We start from the raw sequence: 17,697 nt of genomic DNA, 5'->3' as shown, positions 1-17,697 counted from the left end.
TATATAAGATGACTATTTGTTGTGTATGCTGTAGAAGGAGTCCTTGCTTAAGTATCAGTTGGACTGGATGATCTCTGAGGTCCCTTCCAATTTAGATGCTATGCTTCTGTGATTCAACTGGGATTTTGGTTGTGTTCTGGGCTGGAAACTTAAGACTTGGCTCTATAATTTGCTGGGGTAGGCTCTGGATTGAGCCCGCTTCTGGGCTATCCTGAGAGTGAAGATGGTAGGATATTTAGGGCTGGGGGTGGATACAGAGGGGAGATGGCTAATTCCAGGAGAATTCTTCAGGCCTGACAGATGACTCTGACATGTGACACCACGCCCCCAGGCCCCCATCAGAACCCATATTTAGATCTAGTTGGGCTGATGGGCTGTAACAGGCTGAGATATATAAATATCACTCTGACTTCCAGTAAAGTCAGAGAGGAGTTGCGCTGGACACTCACTTTGGGTCACAGTGACTCCAAGCTCTTCAGTCCCCTTTCTTATCCCTGTCTCACAACTTTGACCTCCGACAAAGACCCCACATTTTGGTAAGACATTCTTTCATTCTATTCCCTTTGGGGATAAGGGGAGATAGTAAGGGGTGAAAACAAAGAGGGAAGAGATCCTTTCTTCAAAATAAAAAGGAGTAGAGAAGAAAGGACTAGAGAGTCTGAGTTTTGAGAAAGGTGTGACAGAGGGAAAGAGGGAAAAATAAGAGTTTTGAAGATTGGAGGAAGCAGGATGGTCGAAAATTCTGGGATCTATGATAGGGCAGGGTTATTAAAGAAGTCACTCATTGTCTGTGAGGGAAGACCTTAGGATATGAAAACACTTGAAAAAATTAAGTGAGGGTCCCAGAAGGACCTGGGTTTTCAGAATAGGTGGCAGGAATAGGAGGTCTATAATTTTGGGTCTTGGGATAGTGGAGAGGAAAACTGGGTTTTTTCACGGACGCAAGACCCCTGATTTTAAACCGAGTCCTCTGGGGTGGTGGCCTGTGGTATTTTCTTTCTCCCTCCTTGGATTGTGGTACATCTGTTAGAACTATTTATAGAACTTGTATCAGCTTCTGGCCTCATGCTTCCATGGGGGATGGGGATTTCTAGATCTTGCTGGGGGAACACTGATGTCTGCTTCTGAGTTGATATCATCTGATTGCTGGGATCTGATCTGGGAAGACAGAATTCTCTGGCTCTAAGTTGTGGGGACAACTAGGTCTTTGCTGGGAACACCCAGGATTCAGCTGGGAACACTCAGATATTTTTATGTTGAGGTAATGGGTACATTCTGGCCTGAGCTAGGGAGATGGGAATATAGAAAAGAAGGAAGGAAATAAGCATTTCTTAAGCCACGACTATATGCCAAGTACTTTACAAATATCTCATTTGATCCTCCATAACAACTCTTGGAGATCAGTGCTTTTATTATCCCCATTTTACAGTTGACGAAACTAAGACAGAAGTTAAGTGACTTATTTGGGATCACACTGTCCAGAGATTTGAACTCAGTTCTTCCTGTCTCTTGACCCAATGTTCTATCTGATTAAACAGGGAAGGGAATGAGATGGTGGGAATGTCTGGGTTTGATCTGAGAGAAAAGAGTGCTTGAATCTTAACTAGATACTAAAGAAATGCTGGTGTTTGTCTGCAGGAGCACTTCTAACGTCTTCCTTCTTTACTTGCCCTCAGGTCTCATCATGTCGAGTGCTCCTGCCCTGATGCAGGGCATGTACCAGGATTTGTCCTGCCCACTCTGCCTCAAGCTCTTTGACGCACCCATCACAGCTGAGTGTGGCCACAGCTTTTGCCGTAATTGCCTGCTTCGCCTGGCCACCGATGCTCAGGCTGGGACCGTGCTCTGCCCTTCTTGCCAGGCACCCACAAAACCTGATGGGCTTAGTACCAACCAACAGCTGGCACGATTAGTGGAGAGCCTGGCTCAGGTGCCACAGGGCCATTGTGAGGAGCATCTGGACCCCCTGAGTGTCTACTGTGAGCAGGACCGAACCCTGATATGTGGAGTCTGTGCCTCTCTGGGCAAGCATCGAGGCCACAGTGTGGTCACTGCTGCTGAAGCCCACCAGAGAATGAAGGTATTTATTCCAACGAGGGTCCCATCCCTGCCTCTGTTCAATTCGGACCACCTTATGGTTCGTCCAGAGAGAAGTATTTGCCCTAATAGTACATACAAAATCTAGGGATTTTGGAATGGATATGAAGGGGATTATTTCCAGAGGCCTTTGGATGGGGCATATTTGCTAGCAGGTCCTGAATGCTGAAAGGAACTCCTGAAATGTAGAAGACAATTTTCATTTTAGGAGGGTGGTTGAGGTTTGAGCTTGGAGACATTGCCTCAGGACTGAACTGGAGATGGAGGGAGAATAGAGAGTGTGTTGGAAAGATGACAAAGCAGAAAGCATGGTAGAGAAGAGGGTCTGATAGTCTGACTAACCTTCTGGATTTTGGGTAAAGTACCCTCCCCTACACTCCACCACCAGTTACAAGGACTATCCTTATTGGTGACTAGGAAATCATGTGAACAAAAAGGAGAGAGCTATAGCTGAAGTTAGAGAGAAGGATCTGATGGTATAAGCATGGAAACCCAAATTCAGGGCCATTGTGGACATTATAAGAATTTGAGCATATGGATAAATGTCATAGAATTGCTAGACTATTAAAAAGTCATTTTGAATCTGAGTTTGAGGAACATAACTTATGTATTCATCAAATTATTTGGGCAGGCAAATGTCACAATGAACACCTGAGTTCAAATTCAGCCTTAGATACTAACTTGTGACCTGAGCAAGTCACTTAATCCTGTTTGCCTCAGTTTCCTTATCTGTAAAATGAGCTGGAGAAGGAAATGGCAAGCCACTCCAGTGTTTTTGCCAAAAAAAAACAAAAACAAAAACAAAAACCCAAAACGGAGTCATGAAGGGGCTGACATGGCTAAAACAATTGAATAAAATCCTCAAACTGTTTAATAGCACTTATATTTTATTCCTTAGCTTCCCATGAGGAATGTATAACCAGGGATGAATGAGTGTACTGTTCTTGGTAGAGGAGGAAGGAAAAAAGGGAAGGAAGAATGTTAGGTAGAAAATTCAGGGCAAAAAAATTTAGTCTGTCAAAAGAATTTGATTTGGCACAAGAATTTTCTGTGTCTGAGGGCTTATTATGAATTCCAGAAGAGACTGAATTGTTCCTTCTTCCTGTACTCTCCCCTTGCCATGGCCTCCTTGGCAGAGAGGAAACACTTTAAAAATCTCTGTGGTCTATCCTGATGCATATAACCCTAAAGTACCTCCTCTTCCAGTCAGAGTTGAGCCTCAAACTGGGTTTAAGAAAAGTCAACTTTATCAAGGTGCCTCCTCTTAGACTAAATTCTCTGCCTCCATACATATACAAACAAAGGGTTTCTGTGAGAAAGGGAATGTGTGGGGATTGGAAAACTAGTATCAAAAGGCATGGCTGTTAGAAGGTAGAGTTAAGTGTGTGAAAGGAGCAGATGGGTGAGGCCCCAAGTGGGACTTTGGCCATTTTTCAAAGAAGCATATCTTGGGATCATAAACACTGGAAGTTGTTTTTCTGGTTAAACTTGTATGCTATGGTAGATATGGAGGAGATGGTACACACACATGCATGAATATTTCCCCATGTAGTTCACATGCATGTATACATACATGTAAATGATAAAAACTCACAGTGTCAAATATATGTCAATATGTCTATAAATAAGCACAGAGGCAGTCAGATTTTGGTGGATTTGAATGTATAAAAATATATGCCCAAATGGGTGAGCTTGGGGAATGGGAATAAGGAGACAGTCAAGAAGTCTGGCACAAAAGCTGACTTTGTGGGGAGAAATGGAGCCCAGAGAAGGATTGGGAAACAATAAGAGGCCCCTTAGTTTCAGTGATTGAAAGGCTTCCCTGAAAGATGTTCTAGTAGATGAAGGCCCAGGCTTCCATAAAACTAAAGAGTTTCAAATTAGAGTTGGTGATGTCTTCAATCAGGATTCATTGTCTGCTTTTATGAGTCCAGTGATGAAGATCAATCAGCCCTGGTCCATGATATATATGCTCCTAGGAGACAAGAGGAAATAAGAAAAACCAATTGGGAAGGTACCTAGTGGGGGATGCAGTAACAGAATAAAATATTGACTGTCATGAAAAAAGTGGGGATATTTTTCTATTTTCCTATCCCTTGCAGTCCTTGATTAGGAGAGGTCCTTCCTTGTGTCACAAATTCCTGTAGATTCCATTTCCAAATTATATCTGTCTCCTTCTCCAGGAGCTCACTGCCATTCCCTTAACTTAGATCCCCACCTCCTCCAGCCTAAACTATTGCAAAAGTCTCAGCTGAGCTTTGTAGCTATAACATATCACTCTATTCTAGGTCCCCCTCCTTGAGTCAACATAATGGCTTCCCATCGTCTCCAGAGTAAAATCTAAAGTGCTGACCTTCAGCCCTCCATAATCTATCCTAGCCCTTCCATGGGAGGTAATAAAGAAAAGTAGATGGAGCATCAGATTTAGAATTGTGACAAATTGGGTTCAAATTTTACCTGTGAGAATTTAAGCCTGTTTGTTTATCTATAAAATGGAAATATCTATCTAGTGTTATGGTTGTGAGGTGTTTTGTAGATTTGAAGAGCTTATGTAAATGTGAGTGATTGTTATTGTTAGAAATACTCTCAGATATCCAGGAAATTTATTAAAGAAGAAACTTAAGGAGTCTGCTGGCCAGGAGGACTGTATTCCTTTTCAGGAAGAGGGAGCCCTGAGCATGGAAGCATATTTAGGGGGAAACATAAGAAAGATAGTAAATGGGAAGGGAATGGACCAAGTTGGTCCCTTTTCTTCTCCATATATCCCATGTTCAAAAATGGCAGAAAATTCCTTCTACAGGGTGTGTTGTTTAATACTCAATTAGCCTAGTAAGCATTTCTTAATAGTGATTTGGTCAAATCAAATCACTTATCCCAACTAGTTTGGGTTGGATCAGCTACTATTTTAAGCTTATGGTTTTCTCAACACTGAAAATTCTTTCTGATTAGTTGAATCCACCTGTGACTTCCTAACTTCCCAATTCCTTGTTTGCTCCAGACTTCTGAGAAACTGAAACAATTGTTCTGTGGAATCTCAACCTTCCGTTTAACCTCTCACATTCTAAAAACCTTTTGGTCTGCCCACTATTCTACACCACCTTAAAGCCTGCAACGCTCTGTGGAAACCCAATTTTTCAGTATTTCTCACATTATCATTTCCTGTTAAGGTATGCTCCACAAAAATACCTTCCAAAATTTTTTCCTCTTTTAGAAAGTAAGATCAGGCTTAGGCAAGTGCCAGGCCCCTGGGATTTTCCCAGCATACATCCATTTTAGTTCAAACTCTACCTCCTTAGGAACCTTCCCTGAATGAATCTAGTTAATCAGCCGAAATGCTCCCCTTCGGTTTTGATTGACCCTACAGGAACAGCCTGCCTTTCCATATCAAACAAGTACCAATACACTGCCTCTGTATTGTTTCTGAGGCTAGATTATCTAGATTTACTTTGAGCCTGGAGAGTGCCAGATTCTGCATTCCTTGGCTTCCAACTCCCACACAATGTCCCGGGTACACAGTAGGCACTTTTCACTTATATCACTTACCCCCGGGGTGCTCCTCTCGCTGCTAGTCAGCTTCAAGCGTCAGCCTATAATGAGAGAGGGAAGTGAGGAAATGACACTTATCTTCTAACCTCCCCAGGATGGAGCTTCCTCTGGGTCTTAGAGGACTTCTCACAGTGGACAACATGGCTGGGGTAGGGGGATGGGGAGGGTTGAGGAAGCTTGAGGAAGAGAAATGGCCCGAAACTGCAGGAGCCAGGTGTTTGGGGGCAGGAAACTGTGGAAGCTGGAAAAGGACACAATTTCTAGTTAGGAGGAAGCACGTGGAGACTTATGGTCAAGGTCTGAATTCTCAGACACAAAGAAGCAGAAGGAAGCACTGGATCGGAAAACTCACTAGACTCTGCCGCTTTCTGTAGTCTGACAGCCTCTTCCTGCATGCCCATATCCAGGAGCACTTCCACAGTCAGCTCTATCCCGTAGCCCTCTAGGTAATGACTGATGATCTTGTCAGTGAGGTCCAAGCGGTCCATGGACTGCAAGATCCCCCGGGGGATGTGGTTGAAGCCTTCCCTCAATGGCCAAGTCCACAGCTTGTGTTTGAACTTCTTGAACTCATCTTCGTCCAGGTTCTCCAGAGCCCGTAAGATGAGGTCATGGGCCCGCACCATGGCTCCCCAGACTCGGTGTCAGTTCGCAAATGCGCCTGTCGTGTACTGGACAGGCACCTCAGGTACCAGGAAATAAAGAGGAGGAAGAATAAGAAGAGGAGGAGGTGGAGAAAGAGGAAGAGGAGGAGGAAGACATCTACGTCAGGGTGAAGAAGGAAGTCCCTTAAGGATGCTGGAGTCCAGAAGAAGAAGGGTTCAGAAGATTTCTAGAATGGGGTTCTGGAAGACTGGGCTTCCAGATATTTTTTGAAAAATGGGAGGATTGGGGACAGCTAGGTGGCACAGTACCAGCCCTGAAGTCAGGAGGACCTGAGTTCAAATCTGGTCTCAGACACTTAATACTTCCTAGCTGTGTGACCCTGGGCAAGTCACTGAAACCCAATTGCCTCTACAGAAAGACAGAGAAAAGTGGGAGGGTTTATTCTCTCTCTCTCTCTCTCTCTCTCTCTCTCTTTCTCTCTCTCTCTCTCTCTCTCTCTCTTTCTCTCTCTCTCTCTCTCTCTCTCTCTTTCTCTCTCTCTCTGCCTCTCTTTCTCTCTCTGTCTCTTTCTCTCTGTGTGTCTCTCTCTCTCTGTCTCTCTGTCTCTTTCTCTTTCTCTCTCTCTCTCTCTCTTTCTCTCTCTCTGTCTCTCTCTCTATCTCTTTCTCTCTCTCTTTCTCTCTCTCTCTCTGTCTCTTTCTCTCTCTCTCTCTTTCTCTCTCTCTGTCTCTCTCTCTATCTCTTTCTCTCTCTCTTTCTCTCTCTTTCTCTCTCTCTCTCTGTCTCTTTCTCTCTCTGTCTCTCTCTCTCTCACATACACACACACACACACACACACACACACACACACACACACACACACATTCTCTTTTTCTTTCTCTCTGTTTTTGCACTTAGCACAGTGCCAGGCACATAGTCTGATTTCCTCAGCCCACTTCTATGCCCTGACTCTCAAGAAATAAGGACAGATTGAATCTTTATTATAGAGCCCTCAAAAATAGGAATCAGGCTTACCATGTGGTCCATATTCGATACATATTATTTAAAGATGATACCAATTTCTGCTCACTTTTATATGATTTACCTGACAGAAGCATTTTCTTCATAACAGCTCTGTGAAATAAACTTGTGCAAATAGTATCTCTATGGTACATGAAGAAAACTGCAGGTTTGGGGTGAACTAACTTGTCCAGGGATGTAAAGCACTTGGATGGATCCAGGTCTTCTCATGAAAAGACCAGTTAGTTCTCTTTCCTTCAAGCCAAGCTCAACCATGGACTATAGGGAAACTATGCTCTCTGACCATGAAAGGACGCTTCCAACTTGAGGTTCTAGGAGAATCTGAGAAAGGGATTTTGCCACACATCTGTCTGCACACATGTGTTTCTCTGCCCAACTTTGTTCCAGTTTTCCCTTCAACTATCAAGGTTAGGCTGGGAGGGGAAGAGGATTGGGGATGAATGGCAGAATGAATCTCGGGGGAGGGGAGGACAGATATAAGATAAGGAAGCAATTTATCTATTGATTGATTTATACTGAACTAACCAGGAGGTCCAGAAATCTACTGACTTTCCTATAAATTAATTCCATGACATTTATGCAAAGGTAGCTTTCACTGCCAGGGAAGATGTTGGGTAAATCCCAAATGCTATATAAGCACTTATATAAGAAGTAGTATATAAGGGCTTGGAGAGGGAACAATCCCTGCCAGCCAGGAAGGGAGGAGATAGGATTTGAGCTAGGAATTGAATAGCCTAACAAAGGATTGGAATTGGAGACAGGATCCACATCTTCCATTCAAGAGAATGGAAGTAGCTGCATCATTACCTGTGGTTCCCCTTGCTTTTATCCTCCTGTCTCCTGGCCCTCTTCTCTTTCCTGATACCTTCCTTTCCACTAAGTATCTCCATTTCTCTACCTTTTCCACAGAAGCAGCTCCCACAACAGAGACTGCAGCTACAGGAGGCCTGCATGCGCAAAGAAAAAACTGTGGCCCTATTGGATCGGCAACTGGCTGAGGTAGAGGTAAGTGAGAACTTAGAGTTGGGAGATATGGGGCTGGCAGGAAATCATCTACACTGGTGGGGAGATGGTGAGTTGGCCATCATACTTGTAGTAGTGAAATGGGCTTATGTTCTAGAAGGAGAGCCTGGTACTAAATACCTGGGATTGGGGGAGGGGATGTTGAGTTGAGGTCTGGGGGCTTCATCTTTCTCAACTCTTCTTTCCCATCCCTCCCCTCCCAGGAGACAGTACGACAGTTCCACAAGGCTGTGACAGAACAGCTTGGTGTGTTTAGAGCCTTTCTGAAAGCATTGGAATCTTCACTGGGCAAAGAGGCAGAGCGAGTAACTGAAGAGGCCGGGACAGCCCTAAAGGCTGAACGTAGAATTGTCACTTCTTACCTTGATCAACTTCAGCAGATGGAGAAGGTGTTGGATGAAGTCACTGATCAGCCCCAAACAGAATTCCTGAGGGTAAGAGCTGTCGCAAATTTCCTGCCCTCGTTCTCTTCTAATAAGCTCTTTTCCAATCCCTCAGGCTTCTAGATCCTCAAGATATCCTAGATTTATATAATGTTAGAGTTTGAAGGAATTTTAGACATTATTTAATGTAATTCCCTTATCTTATAAAGAGGGACAAATGGATGGATCCCAAGTTTCCTGATTTCTGCTAGTCCTGCACTGTTGCTTCTACAACTGAGCTTCTTAATTTCTTCTAATCAACCTATAAATCCCTTTTTGATCTCTCATGTTTTCTTAAACTCTTTGGGTTTCTTTCCTGGGCTCTGCTAATATTGGCCTAGCTCTCTTGTGCCTTACCTTTGATCCTCAGAGGCATAAGAGTATAGAACCAAGAAAAGCAACTTGTTCTTCCTTCAACTGCTCCCTTTCTACTGTCTTTTGGTTTCTAATTCTAATTCACTTTTCTGTGTCTTTTCTCTCATTTTCTCTCTCTAGAAATATTGCCTGGTGATCAGCAGGTAAGGCTTACCCAGGACAATCAACGTTTGATTGTTCTCCCTGAAAAATCTAATCTAATCTTTTCCATCACCGACATTGGGTGCTTCTTGACACACACACACACACACACACACACACACACACACACACACACACACGGTTCCTGATGAACTTATAAAGCTTATTGAAATCTCCTCAACAAATTTATAATGCTTTTTGTTCTATCTAAACACCTCAACTTTTATATCTCTATAAACCCCTTCATGTGTATGATCATCATTTTCCTTGCATTTCTCCCTTTTCCCCACATATAGTAGCTTATAGCTACCCTGACACAGTTCTTTTATGAAACCCAATTCCCTATTTAGCATTTCCTTTTCTGGACAGCATTTGTATTATATTGCTTAAATTCTCTGTCCTGACTTACCTAGGATTCTGGAGCATTCAAAACATACTGCTACTTCTCTTCCAAAATCAATAAAATGTGTTATTTATCTTCTAGAAAGTTCAGCTTAGCCTCTGCAAACTCCAATCCTATATACTCAATTTTCCTATATCCTTTGCATCCCTTCAGGTTGCAGAAGATCCTAGCAGAGTCGCCCCCCGCTGCTAGATTGGACATCCAGCTACCCATTATCTCTGATGACTTCAAATTCCAGGTCTGGAGGAAAATGTTCCGAGCCTTGATGCCAGGTATGGACAAGTGATCACTCTCAGGGGTATCAGTGTAACCTTCAAACTGACCCCTTATCTGCAACTGCTCAATCCATTCCAATTTGGGTCACTAAATTTTTACTGAGTCTCTGTCTTATGCCCAGTAATGTGCTAGACAGTATGGGAGAAAGATGACAATGTAAATGCTGGTAACCACCTTCTAAGGATTCAGTCCTCCTGAGGACTATACCTAAAGCAATTAGAAATTAATACCAGGCAATAGGGGAGAATCAGAGGCAAAAGTTAGCTGGACGTACTCCAAATAAAACTGGGAAGTTATTCAAAGTTTGTCCAAAGGGTTCCTCCTTTTTGTATCATTTACTCCCTTTCAGTGCCCCTTTCCTGACCCAATGCCCTGTGCTGCCAGTTTAGAAGAAATAGACCCAACAAATGGATTCATTAAAGAAATTTTTATTTATTTTTAAATTAAGTCTCACAAATCTTTTCAGTGAAATTCTACAGCAATGTCACAGAAATGTCTAATCATATACATCGGAAAAACAAAATGATTGACAGACTCACATACCCAGACTATGGAAGGCAACTGGATGGGCAGTTGGTCAAATTAGCCTATCAAGCTAGACATTACAGATAGATAATAAATTGTGTCCATCCAAACCCAGAATTGCAGGGTCACATTGAGAGAATTTTGCAATGCTTTTAATTGGTGCTAAACTGCCCCACGCTATGAAAACCCATCTTTTTGTACAACAACATTCTCCTACTGAAACTTTATTATTACATATCACAACATGCTGTGATTTCCAAAAGATAACACAAAGGTAATCACATAATGGAGGTAATCACATAATGAAAGTACTAACATTAAGAAGATCTGGAAATGGCTTCTTGTAGAAAGTGAGATTTTAGCTGGTACTTTAAAAATGCCAGGGAAGCCAAGTGAGAGAGAATTCTAAGCAGAATCACACAAGCCCACAAGACACAGAAGAAAAAAAGACCAAAATCCTGGTGATGCAAATTGGGGTTAAATAACTTTCCCAAAGTCACACAGCTAGTAATTGTCAAATGTCTGAAGCTGGATTTAAACTCAGGTCCTTCTGACTCCAGGGCCAGTGCTCTATCCAAAAAACTAGCATTCTGGAGAGAATAACCACACTGAGGAAATCACAAATCTCATGAGAAGATAGGTGGTAGGGTAGCTAAAGGTCTGGCCCTGGAGTTAGGAAAACGCGAGTTCAAAATCCTTCAGAGACTTGCTAGATATGATCAACAATTAACCAGTCTCAGTTTGTTCATCTGTAAAATGGAGATAATAAATAGCACTTATCTCTCAGGGTTATTATGAAAAAAGATATATAAAGCATGTTTCAAATCTTAAAGTGTTATGTAAATATTGGCAATAATGATGATGATGATGAAGACAAGGATGATTATTATCCTCCAAATACCAAAGTTCTTTATTTAGAATAAGCCTATGCTATTACTGGAAAAAATCCTACCCACCCCTCTACGGCCCAGCTCAAATGCTCCTCCTAGATTTCAATACATGGAAGAAATTTCCAATAATTAAAGCAATTAGATAGCAGTTATAATTGCTGTAATAATAATGATAATAATTTATATGGCATTTTAAGTTTTTCAAAGAATTTTATGTAACCCACGTTCTAAGATTTGATTTATTTGTAAAAGACAGCTAGGTGATGTGGTGAAGTGATTACTAGATCTAGTAATTCTTATTCATCTTGAATTCAGATGTTACCTCAAACATTTACCTGTGTTAATTGTTCACTTACCCCTTTGTCTCATCTATAAAATGACCTGGAGAAGAAAAAGGCAAACCATTAACAGTATCTTTGCCAAAAAAACAACAACAACAACAAAACTCAAATGGGGTCACATGACTAAAAGAAAAAAATCTAAACAACAACTTCATTGATGGAGAGAAAGTTAATTTGTCCCTTGTTTCTTCCTGCCTTGATAGAGGACACTAATGGTTCCGGAATTTTTCTGGGAGAGATTTTGGGGAGAGAGAATAGACTTCGAAAGATGTATAAGGGAAAACTGGCTCCTCAAGATGCATCTGATTTCCAGTCTGTTCTTTCTGCCTTACATGAGGGGATGCCCTCACCCCCCCACAATCCTTCTTCAAAGAGAATATAGAAACATGAGTGTTTTTTCTTAAAGTATGAAGGATGGAGGTCTCTCTAGTGGCAAGCCATCATTTTCTCCACCAGTGAAGAGGGTCTTATTCAGACACTCCAGGCTTGGAAAGAGAAGTCATTATATCTGGAAGACCTCTGTTGAACGTCCTGCCTCTGAAACATACTGACTGAATGACTCTAGACTAATCACTTAAGCTCTCAGTGATCTAGGCAGCTCTCCAAGATTTAATTGAAAACAAAATGGTAAACTGCCTTAGTAGAAGAATTTCCTCATTTCATTTGATCTTTTAAATAAACCTGTGAAGTAGATTCTATTATTATTAACAACCGAGTTTATAGAATTTACGAGATTTGCTCTAGATTACACAGCAAATTTCTGCAGCGAAATTAAAATCCAGATGTTCCTGAATCAATCAACAAGCATTTATTTATTGGGGGAAGGGAAGGAACTTTCTCTGGTGCAGTTACTGCCCCCAGAGGGCCTTCCATCAGAATGTTCTAATTTTTTTCTATTTGTCCTTCAGCTTTCCATCCTAGCTGCTGCATTCCCGTCTTAGGTACAGAGGTGGCAGGCTGGGGTAACGAAGGCACTGAACTTGTAAGATGGAGAAGTGGATGGCTTCAGTTATCTCTTAGGTCCATTGGGATATAGATCTAGAAAGACTTTTACTAATCCAAACTCTTTTTATAGAATTGGACACTAAGAGAAAAGAGATAGTTGGGAGACAATTCTTCTCTCCTCACTTGACCCTCTTTCTCATTGCCTTTGTAGTCCCAGGAGGTTTCACCTTTGACCCAGCCACTGCCCATCCCAGCCTGCTAGTCTCCCCATCCGGCCGGAGGGTGGAGTGCGTGGAGCAGAAGGCACCGCCAGCGGGGGATGACCCACAGCAATTTGACAAAGCGGTGGCCCTGGTGGCCAAGCAGCAATTGTCGGAGGGGGAGCATTACTGGGAGGTGGAGGTGGGCGACAAACCCCGCTGGGGACTAGGGCTGATCTCCGCCGAGGTCAGCCGTCGGGGGAAGCTGCACCCCGTCCCCTCGCAGGGCATCTGGATGCTGGGGTTGCGAGAAGGGAAGGTGTATGAGGCCCACGTGGAGAGCAAGGATCCCAAGGTGCTCCAGGTGGAAGGGAGACCCTCGAGGATTGGCCTTTATCTCAGCTTCAGGGACGGGATCTTCAGTTTCTATGATTGTAGCGATCCCGACAACCTGGTCGCTCTCCACTCCTTTCGAGAGCGCCTCCCTGGCCCCGTCTACCCTTTCTTCGATGTCTGCTGGCACGACAAGGGCAAGAATATACAGCCCCTGCTGCTGCTGGGACCTGACGGGGAGTAGTGAGAGCCACTCAGGGAGGAGTAGGGGGACGGGTCGTGGGGACAGTCTGCCAATCATTGGCATTTTTATTCAGTACTCACTGCGTGCTAAGCAGCATAAAGTCGTGAGGGAGCGGTTCTAAGGTTTGGAAGTCCTGGCCAATAAAGAGACGGAAGTTTGTGACTGGTCCCATGTCTGAGTTTCTGAAAGGGGGAAGAGAAGTGAATTTGACAGAGGAATGGGTTTGCCTAAGGCTGAGTTGATGGGGATGCAAAGAATAAATGAAATAGTCCTTACTCTAAAGGAGTTTATATTTTAATGGGAGAGGGGGAGGTTACATGTACAAAGACAAATATATACGAAGTTCATCCAAAATATTTTGTGGGGAATAGAGATCTAGTTACTGGGGTTGGGGAGGGGAAGTCAATATAGGCCTTCTATAGGAGATGCTCAAAGCTAAGTCTTGAAGGAAGCTAGAGTTTCCAAAGGATGGAAGGGAAGAGAAAAAACATTTCGGATACATGGCACAGATGATATGGGAAAGGGAGTGTTCCGTTTGAGTAACATTGAGTAAACATTAGTTTTCCTTGAGCAAAGGGTATATAAAAGGGGAGATATAAAATAGATCTGAAAAGATCAACTGGAACCAGAGTGTGAAAGGCTTTGCACACTAAACAGAGGAATTTGTACTTTATGCTAGAGACAATAGGAGTTTAAATTAGAGTTTTTTGAGCCAAGGCATGAGGATCATTTTAAGAAAATTAATTTGGTATGTGTGTGTTGGATGGTTTAGAAAGGAGAGAAAAATACAAGGAAACCAATTATGAATGTTGCAATTGTCTATATGAGAGTGAAGGAGGAAATGACAAGACTTATCAACTAATCAAATGGGAAAATGAGGTTGAAGGATGATGGATGACTCCTTGATTTCAAACTAAGGAGACAGCGAGAATGATGGTGCCTTTGGAAAATTTGTCTAAATCTAAATATAAAAAAACAGATGATATAAAATTCATTTGAACTACTCACTTAAATAAAAAAAAACAACTATTGAAATCACTATCCATAGCTGCAATTTTTCTTGAAGAAAACGATACTAGTAAAAGATAAAATTCTAAAAATAGAAAAATGGTCACATGGGAGGGAGATTCCTTTATGGACAAACTATCCACTTGAGCCAAAGTATTCTCCAGCCTGTCAGAACATTCCTGCAGTAGATTTACATGTCATGTATAGAAGTAATTTATATGTAGTATCCCACCAATCCTGTTGTTCTCACAGCAACAAGAATTCTTAAGAGTTTAAAGGAAAGAGAGAAAAATGAACAGGAAGAGGGAAAAGGGAGGAATACAAGAGAGGATAAGTTAAGGGAGAAATTATATACAAATAGCAGAAATCCTTTTTTTTTTAAATTAATTTTATAATTATAAATTTTTTGACAGTATATATGCATGAGTAATTTTTAAAATAGCATTATCCCTTGTATTCATTTTTCCAAATTTTCCCCTCCCTCCCTCTACTCCCTCCCCTAGATGACAGGCAATCTCATACATTTTACATGTTACAGTATAACCTAGATAAAATATATGTGTGTAAATCTAATTTTCTTGTTGCACGTTAAGTATTGGATTCCGAAGGTATAAGTAACCTGGGTAGATAGACAGTAGTGTTAATCAAATAGCAAAAATCCTAAATGTATCTGGAGACAAATGTGTTCTTCAAAGAGGAATGCTTGAATCTAGGCTGATACTTATCCATGCCTCTCCATTCAGTCCCACTCAGTTTTGTAATATTTCATTCAACCAGTTTTCCTTCTATTTCTCTGACTATATCTTTTCTTCCCCCCCATTGGGTCAGACACTTATTCTCAGCTTTTTTCTCTGTGTCCAATGTCAAGTGAACTAATCCACCATCTACAATTTTAACTATTGCCTCTGGGTAAATGAGTCCCTAATCTACATATCACTTTATGGAGGATTTCCTATGTGGCTAGACTCCACACAGCTCTAGCTCCTTTTTTGACAGCCAACCATATGACATCTCTTTGTTTACTTTGAACTCGACATGCCCAAAGCTGAACTCTTTTTTTTTTTTTTTTCCCAAAAGTGACTCCACTTGCCAACTCTGGTCTCCATTTTCATCATATGCTTTCCCATGCCTTAACTTAGACCCATTCTCCATGTTGGTAATGTACTTCCTACTTCCTGATAGCCAGAGGTGAAAGTGAACAAATCTTATCCTTTATATAACTCATTGAATCTTACCCCTAGCTTCTCTGCATTTATCTTATTCTTTGTATTACAGTTGTTTGTGGACATATTCCCTTCATTAGGTTATGAGATTATAGAATAGAATGTTGGAATTTTTTATTATATAGTCCCCACTCCAATCCATTCTTCACTTAGCTTTCTTTACACATACATACATGCATCTATAAAATTCTTCCTCAATTAAATATTAAAATAATTTTTAACTTTTGGGTTTTTTTTTAGTTCCAAATTATATCCTTCCCTTTCTCTCCCTCTTCCCTCGCTCACCCCCAGATGGTAAAGAATCACATATAGGGTATACATGTGCAATCAATGCAATAATGTTTTACGTGATGCCATATCTGATTGCTTACCTTCTGGGATGGGGGGAGAGGGAGAGAAGAAGAAAATTTGAAATTCAAAACTTTTAGTAATAATGTTTAAAAATAGGGGGAAATTTTCCATTTTAGTCATTTTGTTTAAGAAGACTTGAATAAAAGAATAAAAGAAAGAAAAATGGCATACCAATATCAGTTCTTTCTCTGGAAGTAAATAGCATGCTTCATCATTAATCCTTTAGTATTGTTTGGAATCACTATATTGCTTTTTCTTTACATTAGTTCATGTAATTCTTTCCAGGTTTTTCTAAAAATCATTCTGTTTTCCATTTCTTATAGTACAATAATATGCCATTACAATCATATACCACAACTTGTTTAGCCATTCTCCAGCTAATGAGCATCCCTTTGACTTTCTTAGCTACCATAAAAATAACAGCTGTAAGATATCTTTGTACAAATAAGTCCTTCTCCCTTCCTCCCTTTTTATATCTTTAGGCTATAGATCTAGCATCTGCTTAGCTTTCTAATCAATCTTCCTGAACTATAAACTGATTCAATAAACTCTTAGTGGCCTCCTCTTTCCTATAGGATCAAACTTGAAATCCTCTGATGACTTTTAAAACCTGCCCCTTCCTTTTCAGTTCCTTATATCTACTCTCCTCTATAACTCTACAATCCAGGAACATTGACCTCCTTGCCGCACTTGAACACAATAAGACTGGCATTTTTATTGACTGTTGCCTCTCCCTTCTCATTTCTGCTTCCTGGCTTCCCTAGCTTCCTTCAAATTTCAGATAAAATCCCTTCTTTTTACAAAAAACCTTTCTAAGTTTCCTTAATGCTAGTACCTTGTCGCTGTTTTTTCCTATTTATCCTCTATATAGTTTGTACATATTTGTTTACATTAGAATGTAAAATCCTTGAGAGCAGGGACTAGTTTTGTTGTTGTCATTTCTTTGGCCTTTCTTTGTATTCTCAGATCTTCACACAGTGACATAGTAGGTATTCAATTAAAACTTGCTGTCTACTAGACCTGTGATTTCATTAGTGTGAGGAGTTCCAATTAGGGAAATTCCCTCTACCAAGAGAGATTATCAGTTGCATGAGATGGTTCTTGGGGCCCTTATAGATAAAATGATCTAGAGTCACATAGTATGTGTTCATAGATAAGACCCTAACTCTTGTTTTCCTAACTTTAAGTTCAGCTCTCTCATATTTAGGTTCATTCCTTATAACCTTGCTTCTTTGGCCATATAATCATTAGGCACAAAATTTATTTTCATCATTTTATTTAAAATGATGCTACCAATATTTTGAGACATTTCTTTTCTATCAATTCTTTATTTTATGGGGTATAATACCAGGAATGAAAGTATTTACTTTTTAGTATTTTTTAAAAAATACAAAAGCGTTATACAATTGTGTTCATATAGTTCCTGACTTTGTCTTGGCAGGCAGACTCCCAAATATTTTATGTTATCTACAGTTATTTTATTTTTAAAAAAAAAATTTAAAGCTTTTTATTTTCAAAACATATGCATGGATAATTTGATAACATTGACTCTTGAATAGCTTAGTTTCAGATTTTCTCCTCCTTCCTTTCACTCCCCCAACCCTAGATGGCAAGCAATCCAATATATGTTAAACATGTTAAAATATATGATAAATCAAATATGCATAAACATTTATATAGTATCTACTTTTATTACTACATTTACTATTTAGCATTTACTTTTTGGTA

General features: G+C 40.8%; 2 protein-coding genes across 2 annotated transcripts; one reads left to right on the top strand and one right to left on the bottom strand.

Moving 5' to 3' along the window:
- Positions 1 to 402: 402 nt before the first annotated feature.
- TRIM72 (tripartite motif containing 72) lies at positions 403 to 13,547 on the top strand. Its single transcript, XM_074281740.1, has 7 exons — positions 403 to 536; positions 1,677 to 2,080; positions 8,179 to 8,274; positions 8,496 to 8,726; positions 9,210 to 9,232; positions 9,787 to 9,905; positions 12,822 to 13,547. The coding sequence occupies exons 2-7, from the start codon at positions 1,685 to 1,687 to the stop codon at positions 13,385 to 13,387; spliced, it is 1,431 nt and encodes a 476-aa protein (XP_074137841.1). The 5' UTR covers positions 403 to 536; positions 1,677 to 1,684; the 3' UTR covers positions 13,388 to 13,547.
- Positions 2,967 to 6,360, bottom strand: PYDC1 (pyrin domain containing 1). Its single transcript, XM_074281741.1, has 3 exons — positions 5,996 to 6,360; positions 5,641 to 5,684; positions 2,967 to 4,072 (listed from the first exon to the last, which is right to left on the bottom strand). Exons 1-2 carry the CDS (start codon positions 6,267 to 6,269, stop codon positions 5,680 to 5,682), a joined length of 279 nt encoding a protein of 92 aa, XP_074137842.1. The 5' UTR covers positions 6,270 to 6,360; the 3' UTR covers positions 2,967 to 4,072; positions 5,641 to 5,679.
- Positions 13,548 to 17,697: the final 4,150 nt, after the last annotated feature.

This window comes from Sminthopsis crassicaudata, chromosome 1 (genome assembly GCF_048593235.1).
Source record: "Sminthopsis crassicaudata isolate SCR6 chromosome 1, ASM4859323v1, whole genome shotgun sequence".
NCBI classification, from domain to species: Eukaryota; Metazoa; Chordata; class Mammalia; order Dasyuromorphia; family Dasyuridae; genus Sminthopsis; species Sminthopsis crassicaudata.
The sequence above is the reverse complement of the archived record's forward strand: the minus strand, read 5'-3'. Positions and strand labels throughout refer to the sequence as shown.

Coding starts and splice junctions, on each gene's coding strand:
- TRIM72 (XM_074281740.1), top strand. CDS start 1,685: ATGTCGAGTGCTCCTGCCCTGATGCAGGGCATGTACCAGGATTTGTCC. Junction 2,081..8,178: donor AAGCCCACCAGAGAATGAAG/GTATTTATTCCA, acceptor CCTTTTCCACAG/AAGCAGCTCCCACAACAGAG. Junction 8,727..9,209: donor CCCAAACAGAATTCCTGAGG/GTAAGAGCTGTC, acceptor TTCTCTCTCTAG/AAATATTGCCTGGTGATCAG.
- PYDC1 (XM_074281741.1), bottom strand. CDS start 6,269: ATGGTGCGGGCCCATGACCTCATCTTACGGGCTCTGGAGAACCTGGAC.